The sequence below is a fragment of the Pyxicephalus adspersus genome, chromosome 3 (genome assembly GCF_032062135.1).
Source record: "Pyxicephalus adspersus chromosome 3, UCB_Pads_2.0, whole genome shotgun sequence".
Classification (NCBI taxonomy): Eukaryota; Metazoa; Chordata; class Amphibia; order Anura; family Pyxicephalidae; genus Pyxicephalus; species Pyxicephalus adspersus.
In genome coordinates, this window is record NC_092860.1 from 155674766 (window position 1) to 155696628 (window position 21863).

The 21863-nt window shown below is 42.4% G+C and overlaps 2 protein-coding genes across 2 annotated transcripts; both read left to right on the forward strand.

The window, feature by feature from the left end:
- The first annotated feature begins 2417 nt into the window (after positions 1–2417).
- On the forward strand, positions 2418–4887 carry LOC140327351 (probable N-acetyltransferase camello). The gene is made up of 2 exons (XM_072406735.1): positions 2418–2544; positions 3176–4887. Exon 2 carries the CDS (start codon positions 3178–3180, stop codon positions 3841–3843), a length of 666 nt encoding a protein of 221 aa, XP_072262836.1. The 5' UTR covers positions 2418–2544; positions 3176–3177; the 3' UTR covers positions 3844–4887.
- A 16031-nt stretch (positions 4888–20918) lies between these two features.
- LOC140327580 (probable N-acetyltransferase 8B) lies at positions 20919–21389 on the forward strand. The gene has a single exon (XM_072406969.1). It carries the CDS (start codon positions 20919–20921, stop codon positions 21387–21389), a length of 471 nt encoding a protein of 156 aa, XP_072263070.1.
- The last annotated feature ends 474 nt before the right edge of the window (positions 21390–21863 follow it).

A 21863-nucleotide genomic window follows, 5' to 3' on the forward strand; every position in this document is an offset into this window, starting at 1 on the left:
TAGTGCCCAATAGGGGTATGTTGGCCAGTCATGGTGGAGCACTTAAAGTATATTGCCCACTTCTACTAGGCCACCATGGATGACCAATATACTTCTTATGGTCCACCATGACTGGGCAATATACTTCTGCTGGGCCATCATAAATAGGCAGAATAGTAGAAGTATATTGCCAAGCTATGGTGGGCCAGTTATGGTGGCCAGTGATGGTGGAGCAGTAAAAGTATAATGCCCTCTTCTACTAGGCCACCATGATTGGCCAACATACCTTTAATGACCACCATAACATGACAATATACTTCGAAAGGCCCACCATAGCTAGGCAACGTTCTTCTACTGGTCCACAATGACTGGCCAACATACCTATATTGGGCACCATACTTGTACTGGGAACCATAACTGGGCAACATACACCCACTATGTAAAAAAAGTTGGGAAATATACTTCTACTAGACCAATATGACTGGGCAATAAACTTCTACTGGGCCGCCACAATTGGGCAAAATAGTAGAAGTATATTACCTAGCTATGGTGGACCTTTAGAAGTAAATTGTTCAGTCATGGTGTCCAATAGAAGTTTGTTGGCCAGTCATGGTGGACCACTAGAAATATATAACTCACTTCTTCTGAGCCAACATAGATGGGCAATACATTTCTAGTGGCCCACCATACAGTAGATGGGCAATATACTTTTACTGGTCGACTATGACAGGTCAATATACCTCTATTGGACATTATGACGGAACAATATAGTTGTACTGGACCACCATTCCAGGGCACATAACTTGTACTGGGCCACCCTAATTGGGCTAATCTAAAACTTGCTCCATACCTCCATGCCCATATGCTGAGCTTTCACTAACCCTTGTTATCAGTTCCCCTCTGATACTGCTGACAGTACAACAAATCTCAGTACAGTTTCTCTGTACTGTGTTGGTGCTGCTATGGGCACATGATTAACACAGAAGATCTAAGAATGTACAACTGTGGCCCATGGTTGGCACTGGGGGTACAACCCTGGCGCACAGTTAGCACAGCAGTTTTAACCCTGACACACAAGTAGCCCAGGAGGTACAACCTTTTAGTACCAGGATTCGCTGAACTGCTTTGTGACATCACTGAGTGAAAGTTCAGTATAGGTCCATGTGAAAAATACGCCATGGCATCAGAATAGTAATCTTCACTAAGGTAACAGCAATTTTCATCTCACAGCACTGCCTCCCACCTACTGTAGAAGCACATTTACATAGAGACACACCTAGCTAACACCCAAACATGAATCTAAGATTGAATGACAAATAGCTGAAAGCAAAGACCATAAATATGGACAGAAGTGAGCTGGATGATCCCTGTAGTCCATCAAACAGGAAATTACATGAGCTCTACATTCTTGCTGCAGCTTCTAATGCTTGTTGTATTGAAGTCACAGTCTGTAGGGAAATGGGACAAATCAGTACAGCAGAGTACTGTCTACAAGCATGAAAAGAGAAAGATAAGTCTGAAATCTGTCCATGAATCCTGGGGCTGGGATAGGGGCAGCGCTATTAGACTCATACCCCACTAATACCCCACCATACATTGCATACCGCGGTGCAGATATCCAGCCAGGAGGATAACAATGGCAAACTTTACACCATTATTTCCCCCAGATTCAGTCAACATTTGTGCAAAATTTGCTTTATTTGATCAAAATCTGTACAATCGCTGTAAATGAGCCGCTTTGTCTGGTGCTGATAAAATGCAGCATGCTGGTAAATATCGGGACATTCTTCTGGGATCGGTGACAACTGGAGGACAGACATAGAAAGATGGAGGATATGACAGGAAATATCATCATCTACCTGTGCGCACCTGCAGCAACTCTTGTCTTATTGTATTCTCACATAGACAGCAGCGCCCCCTGCTGCTATAAAGTATCACAGCGCCATTCTCTGAGTCCTGTGCTGATCTGATAGTCTACCTGCGCCCCCTGCTGTCATAAAGTATTACAGCGCCATTCTCTGAGTCCTGCGCCGCACTCATAGGCTACCTGCGCCCCCTGCTGTTATAAAGTGTTACAGCGCCATTCTCTGAGTCTTGTGCTGCACTGATAATCTACCTGCGCCCCCTGCTGTTACAAAGTGTTACTTCAGCGCCAGTCCCTGGGCTCTGTACTGCACTGACAGTCTACCGGCGCCCCCTGCTGTTCTTAAAGTGTTACAGCGCTATTCCCTGAGCTCTGTATTCAACTGACAGTCTACCGGCGCCCCCTACTGGTATAAAGTATTACAGCGCCATTCTTTGCACTGATAGTCTACCGGCGCCCCCTTCTGTTCTTAAAGTATTACAGCCAATTCTGTAAGCTCCGTACCGCACTGACAGTCAACCAACGCCCCCTGCTGTGCAATTGGTGTAACATCAGATATCCGGTCCTGGCAGCCATGTTTGCAGTTAAATTTTGGTCTTCAATAAAATGGCGCCGTGTTGTTTATTTAGCTCTAGGGACAGTCTTCTCGAAGGTGCAGCTGTGACGTCAAAGGTTGTGCGCCGGGGACACAGAAGGTGCAGGTGAGAGGAGATACTGGGGGTGAAATAAGCAATTAATATATAGAAGGAACTCAGAGGGGGGAGGGTTGGTATTGGTGTTATGCTATATGGTATTTGTATATAATTATCAGCACGGTGCAGGTTGGGGGACATGGATTCATTTACAGGGAAGCCCTGCCATAAGGGGGCATAGGAGAGTGTAGGGGGGACCCTGCCCTTAGTGATAAGCACAAGTCTCTTCCCTGAGGGGCTAGGGGGGGGCCCTTGTGTTGTTGGTGCTGTGGTGCACGGGGGGCCCTTGTTTTATTGGCGTTGTGGTGCACAGGGGGCTTTCATTTGATCCAAAGCTTGTCGAGCCACAAAATAGAGGAGATCACCTCCATGCTTCACAATATGGATGCCATGCTTCTCTCACAGGCATTGTCTGCTCACCTCTAAACATGGCCTTTCTAGTTGAGCTTCAGGCTCATACCTCTATAACAATTTGTTTGAAAGGTTCTGGTTGGTGTACTGTGAGCAGGTTGTGGGTTCAGGTTGATGGTGGTGATCTGGCAGGAATGGGTATTTATCATATTTTTCCAGGGGACAGCACATGTACCCTAAAGTCACACACATGTCTAACCATATTCTTCTGTTTCCCCTCACCCACCAGACATGGCGGAGTATAAAATCCGGGACTATCGAGATTCGGACTATGAGGTGGTCCGGGAGCTGTTCTCTCACGGAATGAGTGAATACGTCCCCAGTGTCTGCATCCACATCCTCAAACAGCCCTGGGTCCTCTTCGTCTTGACCTGCACCTTCCTAATCCTTCTCTGCAGCGCCAAATCCTTCATCTTACCCATTATGGCCGTCACCCTTCTTCTGGCATTGGGACGCCAGATCCTGGGTTACTGCTGGTCAATGTACATAGACCATTGCCTGAATGAGGACCTGAGGGACATCCAGAAGACATACATGGAGGCTCAAGGTTGCCATTTCTGGGTGGCTGACGCTGAGGACAGCATCGTGGGAACCGTCGCCGTGAAGCCTTCGGATGAGAACCCAGAGGAATTAATTCTAAAGCGAATGTCGGTTAGGAAAGACTTCAGAGGGCTCGGCATTGGCAAAGCCTTATCACGAGAGGTGATCAGCTTTGCCAGACGAGGGCGCTACAAGGCCGTTATCCTCAACACGCTGATGGTCCAGGTGGAAGCCAAAAATATGTACGAGAGCGTGGGTTTCAAAAAGTACCTGGAGTATGTAATGCCCACCATATATGGAAAGCTGATCAACTTTACCATCTCCAAGTATCGCTACGACATCTTACCAGGGAGCTAGAGACCAAGGGACCAAGGACTATCCTTACCTGTAACTCAGGGTACCAGCGACCGCTATGACCATAGCCTGACTGATTGGTCACCACCGCAGGGTTTGATTTCTGGATTATATTGTCTATGTTTGCCAGATTTTTTAAGTAGACCTGTTGCATGTTCAGAGTGGAAGTATGAGGGGTACCAGCGCTGCCATGTTAGAATTCCTTATGTCTATATTCATTCCAGGGCTGTGAAATCAGTGTTGGAACCTCAACCGGGAACCAGCATTTTTAAAAATATTTAATAATGGCCGCCCTCATTTCTTACTGGGTGTCAATAAACCCAAAATTTCCATGTTAGATATGCCGAAAAAATAATTGATTACATGCACCTCTTTTGTAACAAGTACCTGGGGATCCTGCCAGCTACTTCCTGGTGGCAATGCTGCGTAGGCTGATCCTGTCTGTGCTTTGTTGCCACACTTAAACTCATGCTTCTTCCATGCTTCTGTTCCCTGTCATTTCCTTCATATCCAGGAAAGGAATCGCATGACCTGAGTAACAACATCTAAAGGACCTTTGCTAATGAAGCCTTACAATTGAGGGATGGATTGATTAGTGTTCATCTTCCTACTCCTGGGTGGAGCTCACCTCATGTATTATTGCCGTCAACAGAAATGAAATGAAATCTACAAAGGGTTCACAATAAACAGCTGAGCTTCTAAGTCTTAGAGGTAAAGGCAGATCAGATTTTTTTTTTTCAAAAATACTGAGTTGGAGCTTCCTATCTACATGTGGAACAATTGATAAGGACAACATGTGGGTGTTGTTGGTTTGGCATTCTGTGTTCTGGGTGGGTCCTGGGGCTACTAAAATAAGTAAAAATCTGGCAAGTAGAGACATCCATGACCCGGATGTGGGAGACATTGGTTATGGTTACTCGCTCTGATCTTTGCGGCACTTCTGTGTTTGTTTTTGCTATGATGTCTTTACTGAGCTGTAAATAGAAATGATCTTTGCTTCTTTTTTTTAATGACTCCTTTATTCTGTGATTAAAGACGTAGAACATTCTGTGTCTCTTGTGTGAGTGGTATGGAGAAGGAAGCTGGAGAATTTACATCAGTCCCTTACTCATCATTCATTTGTTCTTTCTATTAATGTCCAGCCTGTGTTCCCTAGGACGGGCATAAAAATCAGTCCCTGATCACCCGTCACTCCCTACTGTCCAAAGTCTTCACCACAGGCCCCAGGATGACCATTGACATCACTCCCTTATTCCTAATCCATCAACCCAATCCCTAATGTTCAGTCCACAGTCCCTAGGATAGCTGTACTTAATAATACCTTACTCTTCTTCATCTATCAGTCCAATCCTTACTGTCTAATGAACTTTCCATGGTCTCTAAGATTGCCATAGACATCACCACTTTGCTCTTCATCCATCAGTCCCATCCCTAATGTTCACTCCACAGTCCCATCTTTACTGTCCCATGTCCTTCCCATGGTTCCTAAGATAACCATAGACATTACCACCTTACTCTTCAGTCCAATCCTGAATGTCCAATGTCCTTTCCACAGTCCCTTGCATGGCCTTGTGCATCAATACACTACATAAGTCCAGTCCTTACCATCCAATGTCCTCTTCACAGTCCCTGGAATTGCCAAACAAATCAGTCATATAGTCATTTTTCTGTCATTACTATTGAATGGCCTCCCAATGTTCCCTGGAACAGACACGCCCATCATTCCCTTATCATCCATCAATGTCCTTACTCTCATTTCTACCCCAAAATCCCAGCTGACAGGCAGCATGAGACCTTATCCAGGACTGAGGGACACAGGTCAGGGGGGGACAGATAGATTTGAGTGTCATCAGCATACAAATGTAAGCCAAAGGAGGATATGAGACTACAGAGAGAGGAGGTGTACAGAGAAAAGAGAACTGGTCCAAGGACTGACCCTTGGGGAACACCAACATGGAGGAGAGTGGGTGAGGGGGAATTACCATGGAAAGAAACTTGAAAGGAGCGGTCAAACAGATAGGAAGCAAACCAAGAGAGAGCAATGTCACTGATACCAATGGAGCCATGATTTGTATTAGAAGAGGGAGATAACAGTGTCAGAGGAAAGGAGAAGGAGCAGGGAAAAGTTGCCTTGAGACTTAGCTCTGATGAGGACATTGGACACTTTAGTAAGGGCTGTTTCGGTGGAATGGGCAGCTCAGCAGACTGTAGAGGGTCAAGGAGAGAGTTGGTGCTCAGGTAATGGGGGAGTGTTTTATAGACAAGGCGCTACAGAAGTTTGGTAACATAAGAAAGCTAGGACAGTAGCTAGAAGGTAGGGAGGGGTCTAGTGAGGGTTTGGTGTGATTGTTGTGCCAGGGTTGGGGGTTGGCAGGACAGGGGTAGCAGAAGGTGGCAGGGGCAACTTTATCTAGAGCCAAAGAAAGAGTGTAATTGAATTGAATGGCAGCTTCATCTGGGGAGTTGATTTTGGAGAGAGCGGGGGTTAGGGACGTAAGGTAGTTAAAGAAAAGGTTGTGGTCAAGGTTACGGATATCTCTCTGCCATTGACCAGATCTAGGATGTGGCGAAGGGGTTTCAAGAGTTAGATAGGTTAAAGGTGATAAGGTTGTGGTCAGAAAGGGGAAATGGTGAGTTGTCAAGGTGGGTGAGGTTGCAGAATTCGGAAAATACCAGGTTTAAATGTGTGTCTGGCGATTTGTGTGGCACTGTTTATGATCTGTGTCCAAAGGAGGAGGTAATGGAGAGCATTTTGGCTAGGAACGATTGTTGGAGTAATCCACTGCAACCTGCGTGGGAGCCAAGAGGCAAAGTTATCTAAAAATTGTGAAACAGGGCTGGGGGGGACATAGAGTACAACAACAATGAGGGGTAGGAGGCAGAAAGGACTGACAGAGTAAACTGCAAAAGAGGTAAAAATTACAGAGGGTGGGGTAGGAAGGGTTCTGTATGTACAGTTCGGCGGGGATTATGAGACCCACACCACCATCTACTCTGTTGCCAGGCCTAGGGGTATGAGTGAAGTGCAGGCCTCCATAGGAGAGAGCAGAGGCAGAGTCAGAGGAGGAAAGCCAAGTTTGTGAGAGCCAGAAAGTTCAGAGATTTAGAGAGAAGAAGGTTGTGTATGGAGGTTAGTTTATTGCCAACAGATCTGGCATTGTATCGACCTGAGAAAGGAGGTAACTTATTGTTTTTTGTGAATGGGTATAAGGTTATGAGGAGGTATCATTGTAAAAGTGTAGGGAGAAGGGTGGATGTGGGGGACCAGCAAGTAGCAGTAAAGCAGAAAATTGCAGAAGTACAGACAAAGAAAGCAGGATAGTGAAGGAGTTGACCAACTGGGGAGGAGGAGAGGGAAAAGAGCCAACAAAGTGAGTACAGGGTGAATGATACATTCTAACAGATATGGTAAATCACAGTACAGTACATTATACAATGTGGCAAACTGAAGTTTATGTGAGCGGCAGCTGTAATATAAGTTGTAGTGAGGCTTGTTGAGTTCCAGGTGATGGATAAGAAGTGGGATAGCTGTTCAAGATGGCAGCAGGTTCTGTTGGAATCCAGGGGGATAGTTAATGATGAATCAGTCCATAGGGCTCAGATGGAAATTGCAGACAGTAATGGGGTGTCCAAGTCCTGGTTTCATTCCCTGGATTAATTTGCACGTTACCAGGGTCGCACGTGACCTTGCCTGATGTTTATATAGTTCTTTGATGTTTAAAAGTTCTTTGGGCCTTGATTATGGATAGACTGACGAAAGTAACAAGGAATTTGGGATATCAATTGAACCTGGGTAGGGGGGGGGTTGGCAGGGCAATAAATATCAATTAGCACTAAACTGGAACAAATGGATATTGAACAGATAATGGCCAAATTCAAATTTGTGCAATGAGTTTTGGATTGTAGTTCAACAGAAATGGATACAATAGTTTGTGAAGGCAGTCCTAATGGGTGACATACCATAGACAATCAGTTTTGGATTATTATCCAATGTCCTATCCACAGAACCTTGGATAGCCTCACACATCAGGCATTCACTTATTATCCATCATCCCTATGTTCACCCCAAAATCCCATAAGATGAATGTACATCAGTCCCTGGGTGCCCCTGCACACTATTCCCTTTATTTATGAGTCCTTACCATCCAAAATCCTCTTCACAGTCCTAAAGATTTCCATTTGCAAAAATACCTTTCTCTTCATCAGTCCAATGTTCTTTCTATGGTCTCTAGGATAGCTTTATAAATCAATACCTTATTCTTCATCAATGCACTCCATACTATTCAGTGTCCTCTCCATGGTCCCTCAGATAGCCATATGCAATAATACCTTACTCTTCATCCATCAGTCCAGTTCTTACTTTCATAAAGTCAACGCAACATGTTCAAATATATATACAGTAGATTTCCTGTGCCCATTTAAAACAGCATGGGATAGGGATTGATGAATCTAGGCAAATTGCAACTTGTCACACTTCACACCTCTTCCTCACTAAAGCGCAGGCATCTCTCTCCTGCGCATGCGGGCAGTTCTGACTCTGGCTGTGCCTCTGCTCCCAAGTTATATCAGTTTCTCCCAATCCGCTGGCCAATCAGGAAATAGCCTCCTAATCACCCCTGGCTATTTAGCTAGCTCAGAAACAGTGCTCACTGACTCACTGTTCATGCAACTAGTTCTCCAGCTTCTTCTGAGCCCCTAGCTTCTGAGCTAGTTCCTGTACACATGTTGGCTAATCCAGTGTTTCCTCTGTCAAGCCCTTGTTGCCCAGTCTTGTTTCCTAATCAATTCCCTTGTACTGTCCCAGTGTCTCTCCCCTTCTGTGGATGTCCCTGCGTCACCTGTACCTCCTGTTTGCTTCCAGTGTCTCCTGTGTTCCCTGTGTCTGCAGTGGCCCCTGTGTCACTGGTGACTGTTTCCTGGTATTTGACCCCTGGCTTCTGACCTGACCTCTCTTGCTTGCTACCTGCCCTGACCCCGGCCTTCCTTGACCATTTTTCTGCCTTGTGATTTGGTTACGTGTATCATCCTGCCCACCTTGGTATGCCCAAGGACTGAACCTGGCAGTAACCAGTAATGCAACATCCTCACCACTAGAGGCTCTGGAGAAGACCTTGTTGCCACTTAGACTCTGCCCCTTGCCCCTTCCCAGAGCCCACACCACTTTTGTTCAAGCTGTAGCGCCCCCTAGTGGCAAACGGGCTTAGTGGGAATTTGTAAATATACTTGATTGAGACCTTAAAACCAAAACCCCTGTTCTCTGTCTTTCTATTCCATTTTTATTTTTTTATATATCTAAGGGGGGGCCAAACCATATATGACACTCATTAGGCAGTAGTTTGTGACTCCTAATATATATGATATTGTTTATTCCTCAGTCCTTACTGTCAACATCCAGCCTAGAAAACCAATCATTGCAGCCAATTATATCTAAAAACATCAACAGATATGATTGCTTTAAGTTCAGCAAAATTACAGTCCAAAACAGCTCAACCAGGCGGGCCTGTGGAACCCCAGGCTTCTTCCACAGATTGTTAGGGGTCCCTTGAACTGTGACCGGGTGACCCCCCTTTGATAACGCCTGCATGCTTCTGAGGCCAAAGCCATGTGGTAGAGACAGCTGCATGGCTCCAAGGATCTTTGTTGGCATTCTTTCTATTGGCCACCAGTGTAGGGTTTTTTCCCCACTGACCCCAAATAAATTGACCGGAGTATAATTTCAAGGATCCCTAAGGGACAAACAGGTTGAGAAAAGCTTTTCCAATGGATATTACCAGCCAGAAGTCCACAAGGGCAGCTATTATTTGTATATTATAATGCACCATCTTCTAGATGTCCACCACTGTTTGCACTTTACTGACGCACCTAAGCCCCAAACCTCATAGGTGGTAGCTTGTGAACTGGATGTAGAGCGGGCAGTTACACATTGCAACCTTTACCTCCAACCAGAGAGTGCTGGATGAAGCTTTAAGCAATAATAATAAATATAATAATAATCAGTAACTTGCTTCTGCAAGGCAAATAGCAATGCATTGTTAATGCTGATGAAATTGTTAATGTGGCAGGCAACTCCATGTACAGCTAACTGTGGCACCCCATTCACCCCATTTCATTCCCCATATTGGCACTACATGTTCAGTAAAGGCTGCAAGAAACAAGTAAGCATTTGACATTTTACAGCACAGTTCAGGTTATTTAATTTACAATGTTAATATGCAGTCACCCCTCACCTTCTAAGCCCCCATGTTATATATGTGTGTGTGCTACTTGGATATGGGCACAGACATCTTTATCGCTATTACACAGGTTGGAGACCCCTGTGTCTATTTGCCCCATGATGGCAATATATGTCCAGTAGAATATACCATAGGCAAATAAGTATTTGATATTTTGTAAGTAAAAATTAGGGACTAGACAGAGTGGAGCCACTTTGATGCCAAATTGAACATATAATGCAATATCTGCAAACAGAAAACCCTATTTTTATCAAAAAGTTTGCTAGAAGTATATAAGGGTGCATTGCACTCTGCAGTCCCCTAATGCAATTTTTAAAGGCAGAAAGTTTTATTGAATTGTAGGTGAAGCCATGCATGAAATACCATGTGGGGGTAAAAGTAGTAGAGGATCCTGGACTGAATTGCCAAGGCATAGTTTTTGTCAATGTTGGTCCTTGACAAGGTCTTTCCCTTTGCATGGTGACTACATTCTTTTTATTAACTCCTAACTAAAAATTAATATTTCTGCTTTCCATAGATAGATTTATTGTTCTGCTAAGCTGATGCCTGACCTCTGATACTAAAATATAAGAGCCATGTGTCTCACATTTTGATTACTTATTTCCCTACGGAGTGTTACCATGCCTCCATTCATTATCCAATCTTACCAGGATTCTCACTATGATGTGGCTATAAATTTGCTTGTGGCACTATAGAACAGATAGGGAGTGCCTTCAAACATTCGTTATGCTTGCCTTATATCTGGTCCTTGTTGTCCACAATGTTTCTCCTTCCTGTGATAGACATTGTGTCTGTTGGCACTTCACTTCTGATCATGATTTTAGCACTGGCAGGGTTGTGGTTCAGGGCCCATACATTCAGTTTGCCCCACTGGACGACATGCTGGACATCTGAAAGTAGTACTTGGATGGTTATGGCTTCTGGGTGGCAGAGTTGGAAGGAGAGGTGGTTGGGACTCTTCCTTTTTCATACCATGGTGGGGAACAACACTTAGAAATGAGGCGCCTTTCAGTGGCCAAAAACCATTGTGCTAAAAGTATCGGAAAAGCTTTGTGCAGAATGATAATTGACCTTGCCCAGTGCAGGGGCTGGAAGGCTGTGGTGTTAACAACCACTTTAGCCCAGGTCAGTGCTTGGAAAATGTATGAAAAGATTGGTTTCAGACTGACAGATACGTATTTTGATGCGGGCATCCTGGCTAAACTGCTTGCCTTGAAAATATTGGCCTACCAGTATGACTTTCTAAACGTTTAGAGACCTCCAGCCCCCAATGGTACTGAAGCTCAAGCTCAGCTCAAGAACCAACTACAAAAAAGTTCTGAGATTGTCAATCACCATTAGATATCCTTTTTTATGTTTAAAGTATTTTTAAACCCTCAATCCTAAAACATTGGGTTCAATAAACCCAATTTTTTTGCGACATTGTTTGGAGTTAATAAATAAATATGAATAAATCCGAATGATTTCCTGTCATTTGCCCCCCCCCCCCCCCTTTCCCTACACACACACCTTTCTAAATGCAATTTAATCTCAAGATTTTTACATATTTTTAAATTTTACTTGTACCTAATAGGACTGGTGCTGATGATAATCTCTTCAGTCTAGGACTGGTGCTGAAGATTGTTTCTCCTTGGAACCTGTGGTGTTGATGGTTTCTCCAGTATATAACTGGTGCTGAAGATGGTTTCTATAGTCTAGGACGAGTGCTGGAGATGGTTTCTCTTGCCTAGAACCTGTGTTGATGATGGTTTCTCCAGTCTAGAACCTGTGTGATTGGTGGTTTCTCCAGTCTAGAACCTGTGTTGTTGATGGTTTTGTTCATTCTGGGACTGGTGTTGATGGTTTTTCCAGTATATAACTGGTGCTGAAGATGGTTTCTATAGTCTAGGACTGGTGCTGACAATGGTTGCTACAATATAGGACTGGTGCTGGAGATGGTTTCTGCTGCCTAGAACCTGTGTTGATGATGGTTTCCTCAGTCTAGAACTGATGTTGATGATGGTTTTTCCAGTGTAGGACTGGTACTGACGATGCTTTCTCCAGTCTGGAAATGGTGCTGAAGATGGTTTCTACAGTCTAGGACTGGTTCTGTCAATGGTTTCTTCAGTATAGGACTGTTGGTGACAATGGTTTTCCTATTCCAGGTCTGGTGCTGATGATGGTTATCCAGTATAGAACCTGTGTTGATGATGGTTTCTCCACTCTAGGACTGGTGCTAAATATGGTTTCTCTTGTCTAGAACCTGTGCTGATGATGGGTTTTCCAGTCTAGGACTGGTGTTGATGGTTTCTCCAGATGAGGACAATCTACACATGTATGAAATCTTAAAGGGGACATGTGTGTTATTTCTAAGCAATTTACCAGCAATTTTCCACCTTGTATTGCCCTGTGATTGCACAGATAAGACAGGAATAATAACAGTAAATTCCAGGAGGTGCGTTCATATTTCATATCTATGTTTTTAGCTGTAAATCATTTGCTACATGATATATACTATAGTCCATAGCCTGGGATGTTCCAAAGTACAGAAGTCTGTGGAACAGAATAGAGCTGAAGAACCACTTACCACCATTCTGCACAGAAATTGGAGGTAGGTTCTCTGAATAATCTGTATAGTTATTGGGTCAGTCCACCTGAAGCTCATATTTCAGTGGTGGGTTAATGTTCAGTGATTGGAAATATCCCCAATATTTCTAGGAGACCTTGGCAGTGAGTTTGATGCCCCAAGCTGGTCCATCTGGTGTGATAATACCAATGTGGGTCATTATTTATTTTGTATTGTAACAGTAAAAGGGACCCTTGCTATAATGAAAGTTCTATGTCGGGAACATTAGCAAGGAGATCTCAAGTTTGGTATTTTTCAATAGATCTTTAACAATGGCAGCAAAGAGATCTGATGTTTGTTATTCTCCAAGAAGCTTAGATAATGTCATCTAGGAGATCCCATGGTTGGTATTCTCCAGGAAAGAGATTGCAGCATTGATATTCTCCAAGGATCTTAGGCAATGGAAGCTACAATATCTTGGGGTTGGTATTCTCCGAGAAATCTTAAACAATAGCAGTTACGAAGCATCAGGTTGGTATTCTTCAAGAAATCTTAGACGATGGCAGCTAAGAGTTTTCATAGTTGGTTTTCTACAGGAGATCTAGGACAATGTAGGTCAAGTGAACTCAGAAAAGTTAGGGTCTGATGGGTAAATCTTGGGGACTTATGTAAGCAAGAACCATCAATCTCACTTGCAATGTTACCAGCTGCATTGAAGTTTTGGGTGTTCTCACCCACTTCTGGGTGTTCACACACTTCCTCTGTTATGTTCATTGTAGTATAAAATAAACAATAAATCCAGCAGGGCTGATAAAAGCCCGTAAAATGGGCACAGCAGGCCATGCGTCCATGGTGGTTAGTGGTGGTTAACTTGACATCCCCAGTAGTGGTTCCATTTTTTATGGCTTGGTTCTTGGAAGTTGGTGATTGTCAGGGGCAGAACCAACAGGAGAAAGTGCAGGTGGTAGCAAGGTCAACAACCAGCTGGAACCTACTTGCAAACTTCCATAATAAATTGCAGATTTGATGAACAGAGCCTTACATTTATGGGAAGGTGAGAAGAAGGCAGAGCATAAGCAGATAAAATGCCAATGAGTTGTAAAAAAAGGTGATTCTTTGCATAATATATATAATTGTCTAACACAGATTAGATGTGTAAGTAAATATTCCATGTGTCACTTGTGAAATGTCATAGTGTCACCCTGTGCAGTAAAATATTACCCAGATTGACCATTCTTCATACATGGAGGTTACTTGGGCCGTTATTTGCTGTGTAATGCTGACTATGTACAATGTCCGTATTTTATAATCCTCAGCTGTTACCTGGACTCCAACATCTCTATCTGGATCTTAGCCAGCTGTTAATATTTACCAAACTGTGTGAAGAACTGAGATTTGTAATGTGCTGACACTCTTCTGTGTTGTACACAAAGGATGAGCCTGATTTATAAAACAGTGAATGTGACATTCATTATAAGGGAATCTTCTGGATGACTGTATTGTAAATGACTATATTCGATTCCACCACGATGGAATTCTTGGGGAAAGTCACATTCACTGTTATATAACTTGCCTGAGAAAGTAATGCCACATGATCTCTTTTAGTGGCGTATTATTATTATATTATTCTGTAGAGATGCCCATTGCTACCTGGGCTGGTTTATGGTCACCCCCTTTTACATCCTCATATTAATGTTATTATGGCAATAATGCAGCCTAGGCCATAAGTGACCAAAGATTTTTACCATCTGGCCATGATTCCTAGACAAGCTTGTTGGACATCCTATACCAAAACTATGGTCAATCATACAAAAATTGTTCCTTCCTCCGATAGCCATTAATATGGAGACGGCCCCTCTTCCTATGACCATTAATATGGAGATGGCCCCTCTTCCTATGACCATTAATATGGAGTTGCTCAGTCTTCCCTAAAGCAATTTATATGGGTTATCCCCCTACCCACATGGCCATTATTATGACTATTGGAGGAGGGAGCTGCTCTCCCTCCTCCAATAGTCTTTATAATGTATTTGGTCCTTCTTTGTGACTATTCCATCCTCAGATCTTCTCAGAAGACTTTCTACCAGATATAGGGGGAATTCTGTGGGCATTTGGCCCATTTGTGAAGTCAGGTTGGATGGGAAGACCTAGCTTACAAATGGCATTCCAGCTCACCCTAGGGCTCTGCATGACACTCACGTTCCTCCACACTAATTCTGGACCAGATGCCACAAGGACAAATGTCTAAATTATCTCTCTAGTATATTCAGAACCCTTTACTGGAGGATGTTTCACATAACGTGGCCATATAGTCCTGTATCCTGTAATGACCTAGGGGTCGGAGGTCCAATAAGTGATGGGGAACACAGATTTGAAAATCAGAGATTTGTGAAGGGTATTTCAGTTCCCCCACGGCAAACCCATCAAACTACGTCCATGAAGTTGGCTTTGTACATGGGGTCAGTCATGGTGAAACAGAAAATGGTCTTTACCAAACAGTGACCATAATGGTGGGAGAACACAATTGTCTACAATGTATTTGTATAATGTAGGAATGACAGTACCAGTAAGTGTAGACACATGTACTTTATTATTTAAGTAGGTTCACCTTATTTGTACCCTATAGTGTCATTTGGCTGACATGACCCCTGTAGATGAAAACCAAGAAGTGGATATTTAAGGACCTGCATTGACTACAAGCAGAAACTAAATTCAGCTATGATCTCCATCTTTTACTGCATACATGTGGGGGTCTTCCCATGCCTTTTTGTTGCATTTGGCTGCTGTACAAGCACTCCAGAGAGCTGAATATAAACTAGAATCCTCACCCTATTGACCATAATGAGATCTGAGTTTGGCCACCAAATCAACAGAAACACTGGTGTCAGTTTGGGTAAATTGTAGATGAATCAAGGGAAAATGGGCCAATACTCCAACATTTGGGATGCCATTAGGACTGAAAAGCAATACAGCACACCAATGCATACATTGTGTATTTGGTTTCTAGACGTAACTGCTGGTATTATCTCAACAATAGGAAGGAGCCGAAAGTATTAGTTGTCACTCCGATTTGCCCCATTTCTTGCATCGTAATAAAACATGACGACCTCGGTACATTGCCTTCAGAAGATTAGATGGATCTATAAAGGTATATTCATGTTTTCTCTTTGTATTGAACTCACTGGCACACCAAGTCTCTTTTATTGTTGCTTCTTATGATAAGGGTTTTACTTTGGAATTTGGAGCTGGTACATTTGTGTTGCTGCCAGTTCTGTTACCATCATGATTTTACTCCTGTTTAGCTTTAATAAATATTATATAGAAGAGATTGCTAAAGGTCCAGAATTTCATGATTTGAATGGAATAAATACCAAGATTTAGAAAGATGTATAGGGTGCAGAAAGCCATTTAATAAATACTCACAGGACACTTCGCAATTTTAGGTAACAAACAGATTTAGGGAGACAAAGACAATGCTTCCTGATGCATTTTAAGGAATATTCTTCTAATATAAAAACCTGGGAGAGAAATATGGAATCAGTGGAATGGAATGGAACATAATATGGCAGTTCTGTATTTATCTATATCTATGTTATTGTATGTGCGTCAGTGAGCATTACGCCATGGGTTAAAAGCCCCCAATCTTTATCTCCTGATGCATTGCACACCTATGCATTGTCAAGCTTTGCAGCACACTACCGCACAGGTGCATTACCCAGTCTATTGGCGCACCATTTAAATTTAATGACTTGGCAATGTGTTATGTACATTTTAGTAACACATACATGACTACAACACAAGGTCTGATTGGGCCTAATACAATTATTCAAATAGAGTTTGATGTCTAATGTCCCATTTAGATTATTGCATTGTGGTAATGCACATACCATGCATGGTTGCATTGCGAGGTCATTGGGTTAGATGCTGTCAGGTTTTTGGGTGCTGAAACACAAAGCAGTGCATTTCATTCGAAAGAAAAAAAAATATTCTCATACTGGTCCACTAAGCCAATGGGCCGCCCTAATGCAATACATGTTAAAGAATGCAGTATAGAGATCTACAAAGGTACACTTAGAGAGTTGCATTGGCTGGATAAAGTCAGCTGATCTCCCAAGTGGAGTTGTAAATGGAATTTTAATCCGCCATGGCCGCCTGTGGAGCTGATATATTAACTTCAGTGCTGTTAGATGAATTTCCATGTGGAAGAGGTGATGGTTCTCATAAAAGGTACGTGAGGCAGAAGCTGTGCACCATGGGCTCTGCTTATAAAAGCTCAAACTCTCAACTTATATTTTCTTGTTTTATGTTTGAAATTTATGTTTGGTTTTAATAATGGTTCCACCCTGAGTATTTGGAAGCTGTACGGGTTAACATATTATTAGGGGGGATGAATAAGCGTGAGGGTTTAATAAAGGCTTAAAAAAGGGGTCAATTTTCCAATAGTCCGCTCTCAGCATGGCATAGCCCTCTGATCTATTTAGTCTATACTACCCTAGTCCTTCCAAATTTCCCTTCCTATATAATATAGCAGTGTGGGATGGAGTGAAGGCTAATACTACAAAGCAGCTTTCTCATTCCTGTGGAACCCTAAAAATAATTTCCAGGTTATGGAGTACCCTTACTAAAACCATAGAAGGTCAATGGAATAATACACCTTACATTAGGTGTGCATGAAAGAATCCCCGCATTACTACCAAGGAGCTCCATGTATTGACTATAGGATCACCATTACATGGTAGCTCAATCAGTCCAAGCTCAAAGAATTCCTATATACTTCTGAAGGAACCGTAGGATTCTTTGGAGCTCTAGCTGAATATGACTGTTATAAAGTCCAATGGCATCACATTCAAGATGGGAGCACCCAGAAGCAGTCTCTGAGTTTTTGGATGTCTATACAAGGTGAAAACCGTACATTAGGGACTCACTTTGAGGTGTAGATTTGGGGGTACAATATCTGTGTTGGGTTATATCTTAGGCTCTTTTACCTAAGATATATTGATCTGCATGTTCCAGCACAGAGAATAGTCAGTCTTGTTGGGCAAATACCCTGCAGGCTGCCTCCAGGGGTTCCTGGATCTGTTTGCATCTTTTAAACTGAGTTGAAGAGCAAATCATCCAAAGTACATATTGACAAATTTGAGTTCAGTCATTCATCATGGGATGGCTATATATAACATATTACGCATAAGAGGGTTTTGGAGGTAACATGCTAAGACTTTCCTTTAAATGTTAGGGACATATAGGACATCTCCAGGATTTTGATTTTTGCTGAAAATTACCAGATACAGAGTAAGTATAAAATATTTTATATATTCTTTGTTTTGATGTTTATTATAACTTTGTGCCACTCAGATTATAATGATTGTTAGGACTGAATTAGATTTTTTTTCTGGAATTTGATTGATAAAGCAGATGTTTAATAACATATGCATTATGGAGTGCCTGGGTCTTAAGGTTGGGAGTGGAGGAAGTGTTAGATGTTCAGATATAATAATCCAAGATGATGGGACTTTTAGGCTGATTGTAAATGCTTCCCTCTGCTCCCATTCATGCACATTGGAGTGGTTGGGAATCATTTTTTGCACACATTTGCACAAAGCTTTGTGTTACAGTTATCAGTGGCACAATTCCTGGACATGACATGTAGCCTATGGCCTCCCTTGATTAGGCAGCAACTTCCATTGACTTGAATGGAGATGCGTTCCAATCACAGTGAGCGCAGTTGCATTGCAGTTGTTAAGGACTGGAGGAAAACCAATGCTTTTTGGTGCTGTGAGTAGTAAAACATCCACCCAACAAAGCATTCCTTAAACACTGTGGTTGACTCTAAATTATATTATATTGTTGGTTGTTTAGATTAAATCCTAATGTCGTCTTCGATTGAATTGGTCAATTTTTTTTTTCCTTTTGAGTCATAAAAATTTGAGTCATTTTGTGTTCATAAGTCTCCCGGGTTGGAGTTTCATTGTTGCTTCCATTAAACCAAGAACTTAGTGCAGTATAAATTGTGGTAGAGAATTTACAAGCATGTAAAATGCGCCAGATATAGTCCTTCATCAGGTGGGCTTGTTGACCATTCAGGCATATGCAGCTTCGTTTTTTGGGGATGGCAGTTGTGCTCCCGCCAAGCCTCATGCTGTGATAAATGGATCAAGCCTCCTTGGTGGTCTGAAATTCCAAAGCCACATACATCCATCAGATTTCTTTTGCTGGAAATCTTTTGAGACCTTTTCCAAAGACGATGGAATGAACAAATGTTGTGCACACAAATTGGAGTCATTCAATATAAGAAATGACTGTGGTTGTCCAACACAACGGATCAAGTTTGGAGTTCCAATCAGAATCGGGTCAGAAAAGCTCTGATCCAGGTTAGGATTGACTTCAGTTGGAACTATTCAGCCGCATTTGGTGTCGTAAGCAATGTCACCAGTATAACTGTTCCAGATCTTGTGAATACTTGATCCTAATACTGAATTTCCTTGTTGTATGTTGTAGATGCATGCTATAGGTTATCGGTCAATTTACAGCAGCTTTGAGATAATGATTCTCCATAGTTGACCCACTGAACTGAAGGATCTGTCAGGCTGCCGTTGTCACATAATGAATAATCTTATTGGTTGGAGATTAAGCTACCAGCTTTATATAACAATAGACTGACCATTCTAATGGTTCCTGATTCTGAGTGGCAAGTGGAAGAAAAGCTGACAGTGTCTCTCTTTGAGGGTAAGTCACTTGGTGCCCCAATGGAATTAAATCACATAACTGGGGAGCGCTGGTGATATTCACTATACAACCTACCAGGAACCTATACACTTGGATCAGCACAACTATCACAATACAGAAAAAATTCCAATAAGACATTAAGCTTTTCTAAAACAGAATCATTTGTAGGCCTCACTTCTGTAAGAGATCTAAGAAAATTCTGGGTTCATTCCTCATTTTAGTATAGTGAGCGGAGCCATTTGAATCATTCCTGTGACCAAATTTATATCTGCCTTACATCTGCCCTTGCTTATGATACAGATACAGCCTGATAATATAGAATCAATTATACAAAACTAGATACAACTGTTTAAGCCTAGTCCATATTCACTTCAGTGCATGGAGTTCCTGGCTTCTATGGTGTATAATACATGGACCAACACCATGGGACAACCACGTAGAGGTGAGCTACAACAAACCAAAAAGCCTTCTGAAATATTAGTGAGATACAAATATTTCAGACACTGGGGGCCAACAGTCCAAATGGAGTTTAATTGTATTACTGTGGATGGATATATCCAAAATTTGCTACTTTTTAGTGATGGAACATTTTCACCTGGTACTTTTCCGGGTTTGTTATCTTCAGCCATGTTGATTGGCCAAGCTGGAATGATGTAACTCCAACACATGTGTACAGGAGTTAATTTATTCCCAGCACTGAGGCATCCACATTTCACAGAAGATTGCGTACAGGCAAGTAAGTTTGTTTTATTTCAGAAGACACATATTCCATCCTCAAGCTGACTTTGGATTTGTCTGTATGCTGTCGTGCTTGCTTGTTTCCCATCATGGCCACCACCATGTGAAACGCGCGTCATCAATAAAAAGCCATTGGCCTGAGCTGACGCAACTGCTCCTGCCTACGTTGGTGATGTACCTGAAAAGGATTTGGACTTTATAACACTAACTTTATATTATCATGTACCATTGACATAGCAAACAGTGGTGAGCAAAATGGGATCTATTCAGGAGTTAATGCAATAGGCTGGAAGGGCAGGTTACTGTATGTTTGGTGAGGAATAACACAATGTGACAATCATATGTCTATACAAGGAGGAATGAAAATATTTACTTCTTACATAGAAGTCCAAAAAATGTATACCTGTAGACAGTATTAAGGAGAATTATTATAATGAAGAAGGGGAGAAGAGGACTGGGAGGGAATACTAGGAAGAAGAACAGATATGATGTCTCTGCTCAATGTGCCACTCTAAATGTACACGCTTTCCACTTGTACATCCTCACTAACCTTACTTCAACCCTGTTACTGTGGATGAAGTCTCCTCTCTTCTCTCTTCATCTCCATCTACTACTTGTTTGCTTGTCCCAATTCCTTCTGATCTACTCTGTGCCCATTCCTGCACTCTGGCCCCTGCCCTGACCGATCTATTCAACCTCTCCCTTTCTACTTAAACATGCCATAATTCTCCGTAACCTGAAGAAACCCTCACTGGACCCCTCCCTACCCTCTACCTACCGTCCTATCTCCCTTCTCCCATATATTACACATTGTATCTCTTGGCATTTTTGTCCTTGCCATGATCTTGGTGGTGATGGGTTTATGGTTCGGAACCCGTTATTTGTTTATGGCATATGTCCGCTTTTCCCTTTCGGATGACATGCTGGATATTCGGAAGTACTACTTGGAGCGGGATGATTATAGCTTCTGGGTGGCAGAATCAGGAGGAGAGTTGGTAGGGACAGTGGCCGCACTTCCTTCTTCAGAACCCGGTGGTGAAAAACACTTAGAACTGAAGCGTCTTTCAGTGTCTAAAAGCCACCGTGGTAAAGGCATTGCCAAGGCATTGTGCAGGATGGTGATTGACTTTGCCCGGGAGAGAGACTGTGAGGCTGTGGTGTTAACTACCACTTTAGCCCAAATCAGTGCCTGGAAGATGTATGAAAAGATGGGCTTCAGACGAGTACAATCCTTTATACCACCAAACTTTCTTTACAAATTATTTAGCTTTAAAGTCTTGGCCTACCAGTATGACCTCCCAAGCCATTGATCTCCAACATAGAAAAGCTTTGAGATGATATCTCCCAAACATGGATGAAATATTCCTCATTTTGATGAACATTGTGTCCATAATAACACTTTTTATTTTGGTTGTCCTCAGAGCACTTTTGTACCAACACTGGGTATTTAAAACCGAGGTGCTTCTGGGATATATACAGATGAATATACAAGTGAAACTGGATCCCTGATGGGCCAAATTAATAAAAAAGTAACAAAGAAGTATTGGTTGGTCTGTCTATATTCTCATCCCCGCAGTTAGAATTTTTCTTTTTTTTATCATTTCTATTTTATTACAAATAATTGTTTTATGTTTAATAATTGTTTTGTAACATTATCAGTGCCATTTTTGTTTCAAAAAATCAGGTTCATAATGGAAATGTAAAAAAGTATTATGTTCAGGTGTAAAAAATGAAATAGTGAGTCACGGTTTTAGGTAGACCATCGTTGAGGATCTCAAGATTCA

Excerpts from the sequence above, each read along its gene's own strand:
- LOC140327580 (XM_072406969.1), top strand. The coding sequence starts at position 20,919 with ATGATCTTGGTGGTGATGGGTTTATGGTTCGGAACCCGTTATTTGTTT.
- LOC140327351 (XM_072406735.1), top strand. The coding sequence starts at position 3,178 with ATGGCGGAGTATAAAATCCGGGACTATCGAGATTCGGACTATGAGGTG.